The sequence below is a fragment of the Salminus brasiliensis genome, chromosome 3, assembly GCF_030463535.1.
Source record: "Salminus brasiliensis chromosome 3, fSalBra1.hap2, whole genome shotgun sequence".
Taxonomy (NCBI): Eukaryota; Metazoa; Chordata; class Actinopteri; order Characiformes; family Bryconidae; genus Salminus; species Salminus brasiliensis.
This window is the reverse complement of record NC_132880.1, coordinates 23,212,720-23,233,861: the sequence shown is the minus strand read 5'-3', so window position 1 is coordinate 23,233,861 and position 21,142 is coordinate 23,212,720. Positions and strand designations below refer to the sequence as shown.

At 40.6% G+C, this 21,142-nt stretch overlaps 1 protein-coding gene across 1 annotated transcript in view; it reads left to right on the top strand.

The window, feature by feature from the left end:
• Positions 1-21,142, top strand: part of myo1g (myosin IG) — a 77,050-nt gene that overhangs the window by 45,937 nt on the left and 9,971 nt on the right. Inside the window, exon 21 of the mRNA XM_072674680.1 lies at positions 6,101-6,258. Coding sequence (XP_072530781.1) covers positions 6,101-6,258 — 158 coding nt within the window. The remainder of the gene's footprint in view (positions 1-6,100; positions 6,259-21,142) is intronic.

Genomic DNA, 21,142 nt, shown 5'->3' with positions numbered 1-21,142 from the left:
AACTGTGATGGAGCCACATCCAGATGACTTGGAGTGCCAGATCTAATCATGCAACGACAGTACCTAACCTTAGGTACCTATCCTTACTGTTGCTCTCATGGCTGAATACAATAAAATCCTCCTCACAGCAATGCTCTAATGTCTAGTGTTAAGCTTTCCCAGAAGAGAAGAGGCTGTTACAGCAGCAAAGTGAGACACTCCCTCTATTAATACCCTTGATTTCAGTAGAAACACTGAATGAGAAGGTGTCTACAAACATTTGGACACATTACATGTATATGCAAATGTATAGAGATGGACTCTGTACAGAGAGCCACAGTGTGATTATCCCTCACTGCGCTACAACTCGTCCTTCGGTTTTAGCTGTAGGTCACATTCGCTGGGTAAGAGCAGATTTACAATCACCCTGACCCCACCTGATCACACACACACACACACACACACTCCCTCTGTCTCTCTCTCTCACACACGCAGACACAGACAAATACAAACATTGTGGCACAGCGAGACAACATCATAGCGTTTCTGCATCGTTTAATAGGGTCAGTCTGCTTGGACGTGCCGCATGTCCATCCGCCTATGTCTGTGTGAACCGTACCACCGGGGTTGTGTGTGTGTGAGGTGTCTGACCTACATTCTGTCAGCCCCGTGAGCGGAATGGTGCTACATTGTGCAGGAGGGATTTGGTCACACTGCAGCAGCGACAGTCTGAGCCCCTCACATACACACACACATACACACACACACACAACATTTGTTTTTATACAGTGTCAGAACATTGGGTCTTAAATTTGTAAGTATGTAAGTCATTGCTGTGGAGCAAAAACCTTGTATCTCCTAAATGGGGACTTTACAGGAGGAGGACCTATATTATTTTTTAATTAAAAGTCACGTTGGGGAATTGTACACTGTTGAATGACATGTCCTGTAACAGCAATAACAAAAAAGGAAGTAATGAAAGCTTAAAGTCCACAAATTAACATCATGCTAACTACACACATACCTATTTTCTGAACATTGCGCAGCACAAATCGACTACAGGCTGTAGGCTAATTGACTACAGTTAGGGTATGAGTTACGTTAAGTATATTTGATTTTAATTTATTAATTGAAAAGGTTTTTTTGCATAATTATGTGTAATTAAATGGTTAGTTTGGTGTGAAACACACTAGAAAATCTTACTAGGTCAGATTTCTTCACAGTGAGGCCAAATAGAGCCAGACATTTGAAGAGTCTTTGCCACTTACATTACATTATTACACCAAAAGGTTGTGAATACACTGCCTGATACCTGAGCCATTGCTTTATAATAATTCTCTAAAAAGAATGATCTATTCTTTAAGGACCATTCATTATGGATAGGTACATTGAAAGTATGGCACCCAATGAAACTTTTCCCACTGTTTACCACCAATAATGTTACATGCACAACTCAGAAGACATGTGTAGGTTCACTGGTGGTTTTGCATAGTAAATAAAATTATATTTGTGTTACCCCTGCTTCCTATCCTCACTACTGTAAAGAAATCCAGTTGATGAACTTTAAATCAGTGGAATTCCCACTTTAAATGAGAGTCTGATTAATGCACAGTAAATTATTGGCAGAAGCAAACCCTAAGAGGCTCAATTCTTCACTCTTATAACCATGCATTAATATTTTTAGAATTATTAACTGAATAGTAAGACTTAAAGGGTCAGTCGGTATTAGATACAATGTACAGACTCATTTCTAGATAGCATGAACAACAATGAACAATGCAATGTGAACTAGGGCTGTTCATTGACAAGAACCTAGTGATATGATACGTATCGCGAAATAGTGCTTATGATTCAGTATATTGTGATATATTATGATACGGTAAGCAACTAGAGCTCAGATCAGGCCAAAAAATCCAAGCCCTTGCACGTTCTGTTCGAGGACGACCCGGCCTGCCCCATAAACATGTCCGAGCCCGGTTTAAACCCTATATTTTTTAGTAAGTAGACCGTTAAAGCTGACCTTTTTAACTACAATTCGGAGTTGTTTGAATGACTGAAATCTGTTCAGAATGATGATAATGAACAGTGCACAGCAGGTCACATGTAATGTGGACAAGTGGACGGGTGCAACCTTTATTATGATCACAGTGTGATCTTGCTAATAAATAGTATTAAAAAACATAGGCCTCCGATCCCGCCCCAAGTTCGAATTGGGCATCGGGTTGGGCTCGGGCTCGGGCAGAGAATCTAAACTCTAAGTTGAACACAACACACATGAACCAATGTCTGCAACCAAGGATTCAGGATTGACACAGCACACTATTATTTATTTTAAAAAAATATCTGCAAGAGTATTGCACTAACCTGTGCTGCACTCTTCTGTTTTTAACATAGTATGCACATTGTATTGCACAGCCCTACTTTCCTTACTGTCTCAGTCTCTGTCTTATTTATTTACACTTTCTAGTCTGCACTGTGTGTCTCGTTTTCACTGTCTGCATTGTGTTGTCTGTATGCACTTGTCGTCTGTGTGCACTGTGTTGTGTTGCACTATGGTCCTCACTGTCTACTCTGTATATAGTTGAAATGACAATAAAGCCTCTTGACTCTTGACTCTCTTGACATTGCGATGCGTCGATATATCGTTATATTCTTACACCCTTATTGTGAACTACATTACTTTACCCCAGGACGCAGTAAAGAGGTTAAGCAATGCGGCATGTGATGCTGTCTGAGTCGATGCGTCTGTCTGTCGGAGAGAAAGTGGACCACGCCGGCTGGGCTTCCTCCGTCATAGACAGGAGTACTGGTTGTTTTGTTTTGTTTGTATTTTTTTTTAATCCAGCATGGCCAGGTCAGTTCTGAATTAATCTGCTTGCAACATGGCCTGACGCACTGCTGCAGTGATTAGCACACAGGCTTATTGTTGAGGGAACTTGATGTGTCAGCTCGGGGCCGGTAGGATAACGTGACACACTTTAATCAGACTGTTTGCGATGATGGCCTGATGCCATTACATAACCTGGTATGTCCAAGGCTGAAAACAACTCACATGCATATCTTATTCGTGTTGGGGCAAGAAAGGACTGCCTCCAAAATGGTCATTTTACAGTAAAAAAAAAAAAAAAAATATGAATGGATGTTAATGTAACAAGAATTAGCTTTAAGTAAATTTGGACCATTACTACTGTAACTTTGACATTTAGACAAGTTTTCAAATTATGTTATATTTATTTAATGTTTATTTATCAGAGTATTTATTTTTAAAAGCATAAAAGTTTATACAAAAATGTATACTGCTGTATTCGTTGGCGATTTTGCCCCTGTCCACAGACTATAGTTCATATAGAGTGAAGTACTAGTGTTATACAACTAGTGTTGTCAGTATTTTGTAGCTCTGAAAATAACATGGTCAGACCTTGCATGTATGTCTTTGCAGAGGCTCCTTTTGTGAATGGGTGCAGGTAACTGTTTAAGTGATTGTGTGTGCAAATGTGTGCTGCAAAATGTGAATGCATGTGTACATAATATCACTGTCAGGCAAAACCTCTCCATATTGCAGATTTTTGTGTTTTGACCATTCAAAGTGTTTTTTCCCTTCTCTTGTAAAGATGTCAATTTGTAGTTTTTGCATAAAAGTAACCTAACGTCAATGTGTGATGGTGGTAATGCTGACCAAGCTAGGGAACAGAGAGTGATTAAACCATAGGGATGTCTACAGTATGTGTGTGTGTGTGCCCTTATGATGATCTCCAGTGAAAAAAATGTGTTCCCTAAAAACTGCAGCTAAGTAACTGAGAACAGTAAAAGCTAATATTTTGCTTGGCTTGGTTATATCAGCCATCCCACACACATTTTATCTCATTATTCAGAATTCAGAACTTTGTAAAGGCCATGATTTGCACTGTTCCATTGGGAAATACGTACAGTTTGACCTTCTGGACCATGTTGAACCTTTACATTTACACTGTACCTTGGAGACCGAAAATGTACCTGCGCTGTACCTTATGTTCTTGCCATGTGTAAATTAGCACAGCAGCTTTGACACACAAGAGTGGGGTCGAATGTGTGTATGTGTGTCCAGTCCGTCACACAGTAGAGAGGTTTAAAACTAACTGAACTCATGCTGTACACACAGACAGCACTGACGTGTCCCAGGTTTTAATACTATTCGTAGTCACACTTACACCCACATGCTCTACACCCACCCCCCCCCCTACACACACACACAAGCAAAATCTTCTTAGAGCATATTTCATAATCTCAAACTTGTACCAATGCCCTTTACCTCGCCACTGTCCCAAAGCATCATGAGAGTTTTATTAAATATTTCAAGTGTTTTGGTGACAACAAGAAGCTATTAAATGATAATTATATCACAATTAGTTCCAACTGAGCAACAGGATTGGCTAAAGATTCTCGTTCTATGTTCTCTGAGTGACAGTATCTTCTGATAATGAGCTGAAATCTCTGTATCTACCTTTTTGCCCACCCTCCTAAAAATTAAAGTGCTTCAAATGATTATTTGAGAGATGCCATAGAAGACTGCTGGGTCCCAAAAGAACCATGTTAGTAATGGAGAAGTGTGAGTGTAAAGAAGGTGGCTTGATGTAAGGATTCTTTACCAATTTAAAAGTTCTTCACACTCAAGCATCTATATTATCTATTACTAATAGCCATGTCTGAGTGTGAAGAACCTTTAAATTGGTAAAGAATCCTTACATCAAGCCACCTTCTTCACACTCACGCTTCTCCATTAATAACATGGTTGTTTATGGAACCAAAAGTGGAATTATGAAATGCCTGAAACCCCTCATACCAATAGAGTCCTATAAATGACATCTGTACCTTCTTTACATGTTCACCACAATGTCTTCGCAACCCACTACCACCCTGTCATCTACCTTTAACTCTGCCATATCGCTCAAAACACCTAGCTCCACTTGTCAGAAGATAGTCTGGCCTTCTACCACAAAGCAGAAGCCACCCAACCTCCAACCCAAAGTTCTCTGAGCCCCTCCCCACCAAAGTTCTCTGAGCCCCCCCCCCCTTCCTTACTGTCTCCTCCCATTTTATTTTATGCTGATGCCATGGTCCAAACTAGCAAAGCGGTTCTTCTAGGGTCTCACTCAAATAACTATTTGGAGCAGCCTTCATTTTTAATGAGTGCGTAAACTGGCAACAGCCACTAGTTGTTAAAAGAGTAACAACTAATTACAGCAAACCATGCAATGGAACAATAACCAAAATCACCGCAAACAGCTAAGCTCTCTACACCCACCTCCAGCAGAAGCAGAGGTTTGTGAATGACTGAACGTCTGATGTTCCATCTTAATTAAAAAACACAGTAAGCTTGACTCACCAGCCACCTGACTTTCAAATAAACACGCTTGAAAGCCAAAAATGGACAAGGAGAAACTGATGCATTAGATGAAGAGCAGAGATCTGTATGACCCTTCCATTTTGGTATAACATACTCACAGTCATGTTTATCATGAGACATTGGCACTGGTCGTCTGACACCTTCTTAATGTTCCACAGCTTCCACATCATTTTAGAATCATCTGCAGATGTGGGTCCAGTTTCATAAAAGCATCTTAGTGTTGAGATCATTTAAACTGGTGTAGACAGCTTTCGCTGTGATGCCCTCTCAATGTTTCAGAATAATCTCTATGCTAAGATGTCCTATAAACCCAGTCTGATAATGCAGCCTCTTATAATACTGCTAAAAACAGTTCCAAACTTTAGATCAGTTCTGTAGGATCTGAATTATGAATGTAATATATTGGAAACACACTATATGTATGTAAAACGTAACCAACAAATGAATTAGGCTGCATAAAGGTGCATCCATTGTTGTCCAACTGTTTAGTTGTATAATCTTCATAGAAAAGCACTGATCATTAGAATGAGAGACCCTGGAGCTGCACATAAGCATAAGGTCACCATGCCCAGTGCCAAGTGTAGGCAAGAAGAGTGAAACTACTAATCCTGCATCACTACCTGATATCCTTAATGCTCTTGTTGAGCTGAACGTAATCAAATCCTTTTAGCATTGTTCCAACAAATGCCTACAAACTATTGAACCTGTAATGATTTAACTGTATCTTTCCTGCCTTAGGTAATCAGTTTGAGTGTAACAAGTGGAACAGATCAGATGGTGGCGCTACACACTGCGTCTCAGGATGATGTGCTGGTATACCTACAGAGGGGTCAGCTGGGGCCAAATCAGGATCGTGTGGGGGAGCTGGTGGGGACGCTGTGCGACCACTTCACGCGGTGAGTTGATAAAACACCTTTGCTGGCTGTATTTATTTAGTGCTGTTAACCTGTTACACACTCAAGGAAGCAATGAAGCTTTATTACTATATATAATAGAAATCTATGAGTGTATGAATTACATTCGATGCAGCAGTACAAACTTTACAGCCAATCGGATGGTCCATCATTCAAACTAATTGAAAAAGTGTATTCAAACATACTGTATATATTAACAATGTTGGATACTGAAGGACAGATTTGGATCTGAAATGTGATTGGCGTAATATAAAAGATTCATAAAGACTGTTTGAGGCCGTCAATAATCACACACACACATACATATATTTATATATAATACAGTCATTTGTCATATTTGTTGTAAGACTACTACTACTATCATACTATTACTTCTTCCCAGACATTTTTACTTCCATACTGACAATTAATAAAACATTAAGAGTGCAGATAATAGAACATCACCTATTTTATTTTGTTTTAAACAAGCATATCTGAAGCTCAGCCTAGAATTAAGTTTAATTAATTAGTCTCAGATAAATAAGCTTTAGCTCCATGAGCCGGTGGGAAAGGGCATTAGGTGTGTATTAGGATGATTAGTTTGTTACAGATTGGGATAAAGCTGCAGGTTAAGTCTGATTTAGACTTTAATCTCCAGTCGAGCAGACTTGGTTTGTCCTCAGAAGATGGGAAATGCCAGACTTTTAGGAGGCAGACATTTGCATTTGACCTTATTCAAAAGTATCTCAGTTTAAAGAGGGATAGAGTGTATTTGACATTCTGTGTTTGTAATATTTAATGTCTGTGTGCGTATGTGTTCTTGTGTGTGTTTTTTACAATCCAGATCTCTGCACACATACTGCTAGTCTGGTTTGGGGATGTTTGTTATTATTACAAATGATTTGACTTTTTTGAATGTTTTTTTTTTTTGTTGGGCTTTCAATAACTCACCACCATAACAGCCTATGGCCAGCCGTTTGTACAGAAGTAGCTGTAGTTACTTCATACCAAAAGAGACACTTTGATAAACATGGGGCTGAAGATCAGTGTACCTAAAACATTAGAGCATCCATCTTCACTAAAACATTTTTTTTTGCACCTAAACCCTTAAATGACAAAGGTCACACCAGAAATGCATTATGTTGAGCTAGATTCATGAAACTTGGCCACCCCATAGTCTTTTAATATTTGAATAGTTAGTCTTTGTTAAACGTGACCTCAGTAACATCCAGGCAAAATCGATATGTTTATGAGCTAATGCATATTAATGACCAAAATTCAGCGCCTGTTTGAGGTAAGATGGACCATGTCCATGTATTTCATGCATGTAATGGTATTTCAAGGCTTTAAATATTCTCTCACAGTTAAACCCCAGTGACAGGATATTAGTTCCTAGGACAGACGGCAGCTGCAGTGTGGTTGTGTGTGTGTGTGTGTGTGTGTGTAATCACTGTTCCTCTTCGTCCTCCTCGGATCTATTGTGCCGCCATCTGCGAGTGAATGGCTGGGGTCGAGACCCCTGTACTGCATCAGCAAAAGGAGACGTCAGGAAGGGACTGTGAAAGTGTGCGTGTGCACGAGCCTGCGCGCGTGTGTGTGCTGGGAGGGTGGGCGGATGGCCGGAGGTCAAATGACAATACACACGCGTGGTCATGCAGGAGTCCTCAGTCTCAGAGTGGATGCTAAGGAGCTACAAGGCTAAGATGAAGCATTCTTTTGAACATTTTAAGCAAGGTTAATGGATGTTTGTTTTGGAACATTTTAGAGTGAAAAAAGGAAAAGAGCACCATGCAAAAGTTTGGGTTTTGAGTGATTATTAAAGGCTAGGTGATGCACATTTTAAAGATTTAAACAAAATTAAATTAGCAGCCCATGGCTCTTCTGCCTACCGCTCAGAAATGATAATAATTTAAACCCATAAAGCAGGAGAATGTATAAAAAGTAAGGTATAAAAAATCAGAAACCTTTCCTGTGTCATAAAATTCAGCATTGACCGTTTTTAATCGAAACAAAACTGATGCATTTTGAAAACAGGCCTTGTGGATTTGTGAAAAAAATTATAAAATACCAACAAATTGAAATAATAAAAAAAAAAACATCACACTCATCACACTGCCTGTAAAAAAGCTAAAGCTGATAAGAAGATGGCTTTCACAGCAGTAGTGACGATAAAATCCATCTGCTATGTATTTGTATTAATTGATTTTCAGCCAAAATATTAGTTGAGATTTCTCTAATTAGCCAATCCTGAGAGCCTGTCAGATATTCATGAGCTAAGGATTATAGCAGCTCTGTGCGAGGCTCCTTGGTCTGATTCTAAATGGGCTGATTCTAAAAAGTAAAGTACATTTAATTTAGGGAGACGATGCAGGAACATTACTGAAGCCTTGCGCCGTGATTTTTTTTTACCAAGTCCATCTGGAAGTGTTAATGTGGCATCCAGTCAGTCCCTCAATCAGTATTGGCAATCGATCAATTGCACAGAAGGGCCCAGTATCGGCCCCAAAAACGCATAAAAAGTCTAATGATCAAAAACACACGCAAAAACCCCACAGTGGACTACCTCTAGAGGCCAAGCTGAAAGTTTTGCTCTGGTTCTCACAATCCCACGACATAAACATTTGCTGAAAATCTGTGGAAAGACCACAAACGAGCAGTACATGCAAGATTGCCCAGGAAAGACATCATCGCATCTGGCTACAAAAGTTGTCTCCAAGATGTCTGAATGTTTGCTACGGGTCCTTTACCTTCTTAATTATATTAAAACTGTAAATGAAGGAAATTAAAATGTAATCTTCCCTAAATTACTAAAGAAATATGTCATCTTTAACTTTATTCCTTTTGGAAATCAGATCATTGTTTATTCGCTTAGGGGTGCCCAAACGTTTGCATGTCGCTGTATTTGCACTGTGATCTCAGCAGTCCTGCTTTTTCACTCCTTATTTTCATTTCGTATTTTAGTCTCTTCAACCTTTCTCGTAGACTGTGCCCTCTCACCTGAGCTACACCCGCGTATTGATTGATGCATGTGTGTGCATTGGTGTGTGTGCACGTGTGTGTGTTTCAGGGAGTGTTTAGGCCTTGCTCTGGCCATCTGCTGAGACAGCTGGGCGTGTTTGCTGATGGGGGTGTAGTGTGGAGTTTCTGTGCGTTTTTGGAGCTCTGGACTGAAGGATTGTAGGGAGGATTTTAAGGCGGCTCCTTCACCCCCCACTGAACAGCCCTGAACTCCAGCTGTCCTGTGACTTTAAATTGTGTTTAAGCATCGCCTCAGCCTGATGGAGCCAGTTTAAAGAATAGACCTTTTAAAGGCATATCTAGTTATCATTGTATTGATTATTGTATTAGATTTGGGTGTTTACCTTGTGATTTAATTTGCTCCTGATGGAGAACCATGTTTGTAAGAGTGTGGAACAGCCTTTAGGGGTCTAAAGATCTTTCAGTTGATGTAAAAGTTCCTTACCAATTTAAAAGTTCTTCATATTCACACATCTCTATTACAGACATAGTTCTTAATGGAACCTAAATGTGGTTGTTCTATGGTATCGCTAGGGGCTATTTGAAGCATCTTTGTTTGTAGAGTTGTGTGGTCATACACTTTCAGCTGTTTGCAATAAATTAAATAATTGAAATACCTCAACACAACTAATAGGTGTACTATTAAGTGTTTTCTCCAAATTCAACACAGAATGCCAATTTTCATGATGATTGCAGTGTCAGACTGCATTGTCCTGATGAAAGGTCCAACGACGCCCAGGCTTCAGCTTCCTCACAGAAGGCATAACGTTTTCCCCTAGGGTTTCCTGATTCCTGATACTTGACAGAATCCATCTTGCCCTCCACACGCTGCAGGTTCCCCAAGCATACCTCAAAGTCCTCCAAGGCTTGCTTTCAGAAGAAGGTCTGGAAGGTTTTGGAGTTCTTTGGTGGAATTTGAAGAAGGCAGTTGCAGCAGCAAATCCAAGAATATTATTGATCTGTAGGCCACTATTCATGAGGAATGGGCTGCGATTCTTCAGGAACACTGTCAGAAGCTAGTGTCTTGGCTATAAAGTGTCATTAAAAGTGCCATGTTGTGTTGAATTTGGAGAAATCACTTGTTATATTAGTTGTATTGAGCTATTTAAATTGTTCTTGTTTAAATGATTGATTGGTTTAAAATTGCCAAGACTTCATTTTATGTAAAGTAAGTCTAGATCCATTCTGTTTTGCCCATTTGTTTAAACAATGGAAAGGAAACAGTTTTTTTAGCTTGTATAAAACATAAAAATGATAAGCAATTGCCTTCCAGGGTTTGACAGGACAGTGAGAATATCATTATTATATCACAGTTAGCAGTAGTCGGTTATGACAGTAGTATTTCAACTGTTTGACAAAGGTAAAACAAAAGCAACGTTCTTTCAATTTTAACAAAAGATCTTCTGATGGTTATGACATCTTGAAACACACTGTACTGCTGAAAGAGCAGAAAGATGGAGTTTATGGAATTGTGAGGAAAACAGCAGCTGAAGGTCAGTGTGTACCAGCGGTCACTGATGCCTCCTCTTTTCCGGGCTCTAATCTTGACTCTCTTTTTAGGTTGGCCTAAATATCAGAGCCTCCAAAAATAACCTCTTCTCCTATCTTTTCCTTTCCTCTTCTCTCCACTCCTGTCCTCTCCTCTCTTCTCTTCTCTTCTATTCAGAGTACTAAAGCACTTAAGTAACACACTCATGCTGACACGCTACTGTTCTGTATATGTTTTTTGAATTAATTCTAAGAAGGTGAATGAGAGTCTGGTTTATTCATCAGAGAGATTGTCGTCCTTGTCTGATCTGTCATAACCTCAGAAACTCTTCTGAGAAAAAGGAACTTGTCAGCATGCTGTTGTTAGTGTGAAAGCCTGTGAGAGTGTGTGCCTATTAGCAGGTTTGTGACGCAGCCATACCCCACTCACTATTCATTTCTCATCCACACTGAATGTGGTGCCAGTTCTTTTTCAGCAGCTTTGATTCTTACAAATGTGTAGTATTCATGTGTGGGCATTTGTATATGTATCTATAGGACCTGAAAGAGATGAGTAACCACTAGATTTGTGTGACATCACCAACCTTTTCTTCTTTATGTGTTCACCCATCCTTAGAAAACCCATAGAAAACCTCCTCTTGTGCTTTCACTCACTGGCTTTACAATGCTGTAACCATTACACATTCCTCACACTTCCACTCATTGGCCATTTTCTTAGAAACACCTACTTCACACTTTTTCTCACTGGCCACTTTATTAGAAACACCTGCCTTGTGCTTCCACTCACTGGCCACTTTATTAGAAATACCTACCTTGTGCTTCCACTCACTGGCCACTTTATTAGAAACACCTACCTTGTGCTTCCACTCCATGGACACTTTATTAGAAACACCTACCATGTGCTTCCACTCATTTGCCACTTGATGAGCTCCACTATATTGGTGTACAATTATAGACTGTAGTCCATCTGTTGCTGCACAGTTTATTGGCTCCCCTCTACCCTATCACTATTCAGTTTCTGACCACAGGACATCTGTTGTCCAGAATTGGGGTGGTGGGTCATTCTCAGCACAGCAGTGAATTTTACATGGTAGTGTTCATGTTAGTTTGTGTGTGTGGCGCTGGTACAAGCGTATCATCAGGCACATCGCTGTTGTTGGGAGTTACCTGAGTATTGATCCACCACCCAAAATGCCAAGATTGGCTCTGTGGTCAGAAAACGACCACTGATGAAGGGCTAGAAGATGGCTAACACAAACTGTGCATCAACAGATGAGCTACAGTCTGTAACTGTACACCAGCAAGGTAAAGCTATAAGAGACTGTTTTCTGTGGCAGGGGAGAGTATCAGCACCAGAAGGAGGGATGAGAATAAGAGGAGTGAGAATGCAGGGCTGGTGGGGGGTCATTAGAGGAGAGGAAGACAGAAAGAGTGGACAGACAGGCAGAGCAGCAGGGGGTTGGGGTGAAACATGGGGTACATCAGCACTCACATGGAAATGTCAAAACAGAGCATGCTCACCACACACAGATGCGCTTACATAGCCAATGTTACAGAGACATTCTCAACACCCTGCTTTAGCCAACAACAAACTTCAGCATCTATGTAAAGCCTGAGCTCAGCCAAGCCTGCAGGCAGACATATTCTAACTTGTATCCCTTGTAAAGGTCTTTACCCACTGAACACAGTGTATTAACAGTGCAGTTTATTTGGATGTCAATAAATGACTTAAGATTTCTATGTATAACTATATAATCACACAGCATTTTATTAGGATAGAGAGGCAATACATTCATTCCACAATGAATGGTATGTTACTTAATTCAGATCTGGTGACTTGGAGGGCCACTGAACAACACTGACCTACTGTCATGGTCATGAAACCAGAATGAGATGACTATTGGTTTGTGGCAAGGTGCATTATTATGCTGGAAGTAGCCTTTAGAATATAGAAGGGTAAATTGTGGCCATGAAGGGATGCACATGGTCAGCAACAATACTCAAATATGCCGTGGTGTTTGAGTGATGGAATTAAGGGGCCCACAATATGCCAAGAACAACTTCCCCCACACCATTAAACCACCTCAACCAGCCTGACCTGCTGACACAAGGCAGGTTGGGCCCATGGATTCAAGCTATTGGAGCCAAATTCTGGCCATATTCCTCAGTATGCCTCAGCAGATCAGGTTACGTTTTTCCATTGATCAGATGTGCAGTTATGGTGAGCACACTGCAGCCTCAGCTTTCTGTTCTTGGCTGACCTGCTGTTGTAGTCCATCTGCCTCAGGGTTAGACATGTGCTACTGTACCTTTCTGTCAGCTCCAACCATTCTGACCATTCTATTTTGACCATGAACTGGACAGTACATCCCCGTTCACTCCCATTGCATTTTTTTTTTTTTAATGGAAGCTTCCATCTTGTTTACACTTGCGCAGTAGAGAAAAATTTACGCCAGCGCATGCCCAGTAAAGACCAGGCAAGGCAGGCAAGACCGTGTGACTGCCGAACACTGACCATATTTCTTAGTGGCAAGCCCTCTGCATGGCCCTATAGCAGTAGTGCACACAGCAAGAAAACAAGATTACCCCACAATAAAATCAATATGCCACTAACTGTCCACACATCACATTTATTGTGGGTTGTACTGCCGTCAGCCCCCAGAGGGCGTAATAGACGCTCTGGCTTCGTCTAGTTCTCTCTTATAGAGATTTTATGATTTTGACCTCTGTCAAACAAGGTGTTTCTGTCTGCAAAACAGCTTCTTACTGGATACTGTTGTGCCAAGAATCTCAAAAAATCAGCAGTTATTGAAATACTCAAACCTGCCCGTCTGGCGCCAAATCCATTCTGATGGTTGATGGAAACATTACCTGAAGCTACATTGCTGCCACACGATTGGCTGATTAGTTTTTATTTACTTGCATGAAAGCGTAGGTGTACAGGTGTTCCTAATGAAGTGCTCTGTGGCTCTATCTTCGATATTGTAACCTGTCATTTTTAACTGAATACTATATTATTACTAGGCCTCTCCACTACTTCCACTATTACTTATGAATGTGTTTTTCAGACCACTGTCTGTATCTGTCCCTAAAGAAGTATATTAATGATGTCATGATTACTTTTTGTCCTTTTTACCAGGAGAAAGGTCAATAAGTTAATAAAATTCGACCACATGTGATACAGACCACACTGATGTCAATTCTGTGGATGTGTGTATGTGTGTATGTTGGGGTTGTTTGTGCTGGTGTCATGTGCAGCCATGATGATCAGAATAATCAGCTCTTTTGTTGCCATGTGTGACATCATCCCTTGGAGCTCAGTGTGTGTACGTGGTGCCTCTTCAAGAAAGAAGGTTCTGTTGCATAACCTCCTACTGACAGCTCATGGTGCTCATTTTTCATCCCTCACTGTGAGTAAAAACAGTACAATGTTCCCTCCAGTGCTAATTGAAAAGCAGGTCTCATACTTAACCTTCACCTTTAATACTAGCCTAAGAGCAAAGCTGAGTTTTTTTTTTACCTCATGAGTTTGTGTCATTGCTCATATAAAGCATGATTCATCACATCTGCCTTATATCACAATTTGCATTTTTGTGGTCCATCCAAATGTAATGATTTTGCCACCTTTAAAATATCTTCTGAATTTTTGATGATGTCATCATGCACCAGTGGGCAGGGCTAAGTAATATCTACCAGTATCATCATGCAAATTCTCTTTGGTGGTCACTTTCTATAAATGAATGGCATAGAGGGGTACCAATAAACCGTAAGCCTACAAAGTGCACCTGCACCAATGAGCCAAAACATTATGAGCACTGAATAATGTTGATTATCTCACAGCAGTGCCACATGTGAAGTTCTGGGGTGTTTGTTGGATGGTAACTGAACTGTGGGTTGTAATATTTCACATGTTAGATGCAGGAGAAATGTATACCATGAAGAGCTGAGACAGTTTGACTAGGACAAGATTGTTGTGGCATAGATGATTAGGTACAAGCATCTCTCAAACAGCTAGGCTTGAGGGGGGGCTCCAGGTCAGCAGTGGTAAGGAGTGGTATCCCAGGAGGAACTATGCTTAAACGTTTAAGACTGCAAGATCTACTGTAATATCTGTGCCAGACACCACAGATACCACCTTCTGAGGTCTTGTAGTGTGAGCTGTATTTGCAGGCGACGTAATGTTTCTGGTCATTGGAGTATATGGCAGGTACAAGGTAGATGTTTCTTCTAAACTGGCACTTCAGTGTTTGTGCTATTAGGATATATAGTGTATTTAATGTCTTGTTATGTACACTGATTAGCCAAAAACAGTGATTATCTTCATCTCCTGTGGCGTCTGTGAAGGGGTGGGATAACTTAGACAGCATGTGAACAGTCAGTTCCTGAAGGTGGTGTGTTAAAAGCAGGAAAAATGGTCAAGCATAAGAATCTGAGCCACTTTGACATTCTGATGGGTCAGAACATCTCCAAAACAGTAGGTTGATCTTGTGGGTTTTTTCAGGTATGCAGTGGATAATAGGACAACTGGTGAACTGCTGACAGGGTCATGGGCACCTAAGGCTCATTAATGCGATCCATGGAGGCCCCAGCTCACAACCTACAAGACTTAAAGGATCTGCTGCTAACATCTTGGTGCCAGATACCACAGGACACCTTAAGGACGCACAAGAAGTCTTGTGGAGTCCATGCCTCAAATGGTCTAATGTGTTATGGTGGCACAAGGGGGACCTACTGAATATTAGGCACGAATTAGGTACTTATGTTATCAGTCTAAAGGAAAACCTTTCTTAACGTTTAGTGGAAGTCAATGTAGAAATATTTTCTTAGTCATTTCTATTGGTCCATTCATCATGACACTATGACACAATCTAGAGAACAGATTCAAATTACGTGAAAAAGGGCACAAATAAGGATGTTTGTGTGATGGAGACAAGATGAAGTTGAAGTAGCCAGGGAAGAAAGTAGGACTAAACAGTTTAAAAGTGTACATCTACTCTCTCAGCATGTGCATATTGCGGGATTCATAACAAGCATGCGGAGGCGGGGCTAACTGAGGCACAGGCAGGGTAGAAAGCAGTCGATCAGAGGCTTTTGTGCTTCCTTTATTGCAACAGGGACTATTGGGAAGGTTTCCGCCTGCTTCTACATAATTGTAAATAGAGACGGAGTTACAGATGCAACAGAACATATATATATATTAGCATTAAAACAATTAAATCAGTTGTTTTTACCAACAAAAAAAAAAGAGAGTATGTGTGTGTGTGTTAAAAAAGTGTGTTAGAGCCTCTTTTTTATCCCTTTGGTGTAAAATAAAACACTAAAGCTCCAACATGGGAGGTGTAAGCAGCAGTTAATCAGTCCAGGAGCTGATGTAGTGCAACAGAATGACAGTTAACTGCAAATTAATGGCTAAAATGGAGCTGAGGAACAAGGTAATTCCTTTCCTCGCTGATACACATCAGCAGAAGTGTTTTAATGATTTGATTTAGAATATGACAAAATAAAGTCAACAGTCATTCTGGCCTTGCAGTTCATCTCTTCTTCCCCTCAAACACATGTGCTCAGTTTGAAATAGCCCTTTTCCCCGTCCCCTGAGTGGGCCGCAGATGTTGCTGTTGCCCTGACAGTAGTTGCCAGGCAGCTAAGGAAGTGCTAATTAGGATTGCAGGGGAGATGATTGGGCCAAGGGTGAGGTGTGTATGAGTGCATATATGTGTGTACGTGAGTGTGGTTAACATTAAACTTCTACAGTTTTTAATGGGTCCTTCTGGAGTCATATGAATGCTGTGATGTGTATTGACCTTTCCAACACTGCCACACCAAAGGAGCGTGTTGTGGTGTACAGTAAGAATGCTGTTTAACTGTTTTACTGCAGTAACATATGAGGTAGATCAGAGATGTGCTATTTGGGAGGGTTTGTAACCATTTCATAAGCAATTTTTAATCATCAGTTTTGCTACGTCAGTGAAAGCTTTACTGAACACAATTGTAAAAGTACAGTACTGAGTTCTGAATAACTCAATGTGGCACATCTTTCTCTCATACCCTATTTTTTCCCTTCACTATCTCTCCCTCTATTTCTCTCTATTTCTTTTTGGTCTGTTTTTCTCTCAATCTTTCTCACACTCTTTCTTTCTGTTTTTACTCTCTTTCATTCACCCATGTATGTATATATATCTTGTCTCTTTGCCTCTGGTTTTATTTACATTATTTGGAAAGACACATACCTGTTTATATAGGGTCTCACAGTTGAAAATGCATATCAGAGCCAAAAGCAAGCCATGGGGAGGAAAAAGACCGCCTGTACAGCTCAGAAACTGAACTGTGTAAAGGCACAGATCTGGAGAAGGCTACAAGAAACATTCTGCAGCACTGAAAGTTCCCAAGAGGACAAAGTTCCCCAGAGGACAAGAGGAGGTTAGGAACAACCAGGACTCTTCCTATAACCGGCCCACCCGAAACTAAGTAATCAGCGGAGAAGAGCCTTTGTAGGAGAGGTGATCAAGAACCCAATGGTGGCTCTGGCTGAGCACCAAAGATCCTTTGTGTAGATGGAAGAAACTTCCAGAAGGTCAACCATCACTGCAGAAGGCATCTAAAGGACTCTCAGACTGTGAGAAACAAAATTCTGTGGTCTGATGAAAGCAAGGCTGAACTTTTTGGCCTCAGTTCTAAGCATCATATCTGGAAGGAAACCAGGCACTGCTCATCACCTGCCCAATACCATCCTTACAGTGAAGCATGGTGGTGGCAGCATGCTGTGGGGATGTGACTGGGACAGGGAAACTGGTTAGCATTGAGGGCAATCTGAATGGAGCAAAGTACAGGTATATTCCTAATGATAACCTGATTCAGAGGACTCAGGAACACAGACTGTGCTGAAGGTTCACCTTTCAACAAGACAATGACCCTAAGCACAGAGCCAAAACAACGCAAGTGGCTTAGGGACAGCACTATGAATGTCCTTAAGTGGCCCAGCCAGAGCCTGACTTGAACCAAATTAATCAAATCTAGGTGTGCAAACATTGTGGCATCATGCCCAAGACGACTGGAGGCAGTAATTGCTGCCAAAGGTGGTTCAACTAAGTACTGAGTAAAGAGTATTTCTCTTTTTTCTGTTTGCTGTCTTTCTCTACACCCCTTTTTCTGTTCCTCCTCCACTCTCTGGCTTATTCACTTGCACTGCACAGCGTGACATCTGTTTCTCAGAACAGCGTCACTCTTACCCCACCTCTCCTGCTGTGCCTTGCTAATTTCTCTCTCTCTTTCCCTCACAATTTCATTATCTCTCCATTTTCTCTTCTTCTCCATCATTCTTACACTCTCTCTTTTTTCACTCTGCCTTTGCTTTCTCAGATGAAGGTCGCAGGATTATTTCCGTTCTCTCTCTCTATCTCTTTCTTTCTCACAGGTCATCTCTTGAGGCCCAATTATTCTTTCATTAGGGCATGAAGGACTTTGGAGAGAGGGATGATAGCTATATAGAGAGGAGACATGAAAGCGAAGGTGGAAAGATGATCACGTTAAAGAAGAGAAAAGGCGAGCGTTTAGTGAAGATCAGTTCAGTTGCAGCGCATTTTTGTGTTTGGCTTTTTTCAATTCCTCTCTCTTTGCCTCATCATTCATCATAGCCATCATTCACAGATCTGACAATGGTCATCTTTATTGTTTTTTTCAGTTTTACTGGAGTCCACCTGTGGTAAAATCAGTTGATTGGACATGATTTGGAAAGATACACACCTGTCTATATGCTGTCATAAGGTCTGACAGCTGACAATGCATATAAGAGCAAAAGCGAAGCCATGAGGAGCAATACTGCCTATTGAGCTTAGAGACAAGATTGTGTGACGATACAAATATCTGCAGAAAATTCCCAAGAGGACAGTGGCCTCCCTAAATTCTTAAATCGAATAAGTTTGAACCAACCAGGACTCTTCCTAGAACTGGCCACCCCACCAGACCTAGTGATTGGGGGTGAAGGGCCTTGGTAAGAAAGGTGACCAAAAGCCTAACCATTACTGCAGCAATCCACCAATCAGAAAAGCACTTAAATAAGGCATTACAATAATCAAGGCATGACGGTACCAAAGCATGAATAATTCTCTCTATGTCCTGAAAGGAAAGCTTTAGCTGTACTTTTCAGTTTAAGACAACATGCCTGTGCCAGTTTCCTTAAATGCCCTGAAAAATTTAATTCAGAGTCTACAATGACATCCAAATATCTACCTAAGAATGTATCCTTGAAGCCAGTGAGCCAAGCTGCTTTGTTACGTCAGTTGCAACATTTTGAAGGCCCAAATAAAATCTTCCAATTTCAGCTGCTTCTGAAAGAGTTGAATACACATGACCTTCAAAAAACAAGGTTTTGTTCAGCATGGAGCTGAAAACATTCAAATGCTCACTTTTAAAAAAACAAAGCCTTTTATGTCGAAAATGGCAACTTTACAGAGGAAGGCAAAAACCTTCTTAACTTTTTGGAGCATTTTGTTGGCTTATTCCTTGTAAAATCTTGCTGCACTCAGTCTTTTCTTTTTTACTCTTTATCAACAGAAAACGATATTTTCAGTATTCTGAACTTTTTATTCTAATTAATGAATAATTAATTTTACTGTTTAATTCACTAAAGGCTACAGCAGCTACTTCAGCGAGAACTATGCAGCTCTAGGGGGAACAAACTGTAACTACACGACTGTCAGTTCAGAATCAATGAAAAGAAACCTGTGTTAGCTGGATGTGTTTTGGGGTTTTTTTTGGCTTGCATTTTCACCTGTTGTACTGAATTTGTACTGAACCATGAGGTTCAAAGTGCAGCCTTATCCCTTACAGTTTATGTACTAGCATAGTGTGCACCTTAAAATTCCACCTCTGCCATGTACATATTTGTATTTGTGGTGTTGTATTTATTGCTGATACTCGTTGTCTATTGTCCTTGCAGTGCTCTTTTTTATCTATTTCTATCACTGCACTGGAGAAGTAACAGTGTTTCAGTGTACTTCACAACCCTGTACCGGCTCTACAGGGTTAACTGAATAAATAACCATCATCAACATCAGCAACAACATCAAGTTGTTACAACAAGTTACTTTCCCAATTTTAGGTATCACATTTCCAAGTTAAGGTGCAATTTAGTCATAAAAAAATATGATTTATTTTTAATCTCTACTTGTACATGTAGCAGAAAAAACATTTCTAGATTATGTCGACTTGTCGCTGCAGCCCAGGTGAACCAAATGAATGACCGACTGCCAGCAATGTAGCTGAGGTCAGTTGGCCTTTCACGCTGACAGGCTTTCCGCCAATGAGTAACACTCAATGAGAATGAGTAATGGGTCTGAATTAGAGCCCTGCTAAGTACTGAGTGCACTCATGAATGACTAAGACATGTAGTTTGCCATGTGCAGAGGCTGGCAGAACGTCTTACATATGAGCATAAATGTAAGGGGTATTGCGTGTGAGAACGTACAGGCATTCAGCTCAGCAGGTATTCGCTCAGTAAGTGTCCATTTATTATGAGTATATTGCGTGTGTGTCATTGCGTGTATGTGCATGCGAAGGGTAGGTTGGTGGGTTAATGCGTATAGTGACGTGTCTCAGTACGTCTAAACGAGTCACACAGCTTCGTTTTATTAATAAAGACAGACAGTCATTGTGGTGTCAGCCTTGGAAGCTTCATTCTGGGCTCTTTTTTTCTCTCTTCTATTTTTCGCAAATATTTAGTAAATTCTTACCCGAGTGGCAGAATGCAGACTGTGTTAGGTAGCCAACAAATGAACCACAAAGTGGTATAGACCCCGTTTACATCATCAAAATGCAAGTGTAATCACACCCAAAACTCATTTAAACCAGAAATAAATACCATCACTTCAGGAGGTGGAATAAGACACATTTGAGCCACGTTATAGCACGTTATACCACGTGGAAAGGCAATCAGATTTTGGTCTGACTAACTGGAGACACATTTGACTACTGAGTGTAAATACATGTGGCTAAAAACTGTTCAGGACACAGTCCAGATACTAGTCACATGCAGTAACCAGGTGTAAACGGGGCCAAAGAGTTCCTTGATTGATGCCATAGGAGTACCACTTTTAATTCCATGGAAACACGTTTCCAATAGAGATGCTGAAGTGTGAGAAACCTTTACATCATGAAGGTTTTTCAACCTTTAAAAGGTTCTTCACCCTCACACATTTCTCAAAGTTGGTGGTTCTTTTCTGGCATTGCCCAAAGACCAACTTTATGTCAAGTGTAGTTTTGAATTGGAGCAGCTTTCCTATCCTACTTTTCTTATTCTGTTATTTTCTCATCTCTTCTTCTTTTCTCATATTCTGCCTCTCTTCTTTGTTTCTTTTCTTTGCTTTTCTTTGGTTCAGTTCTGTTC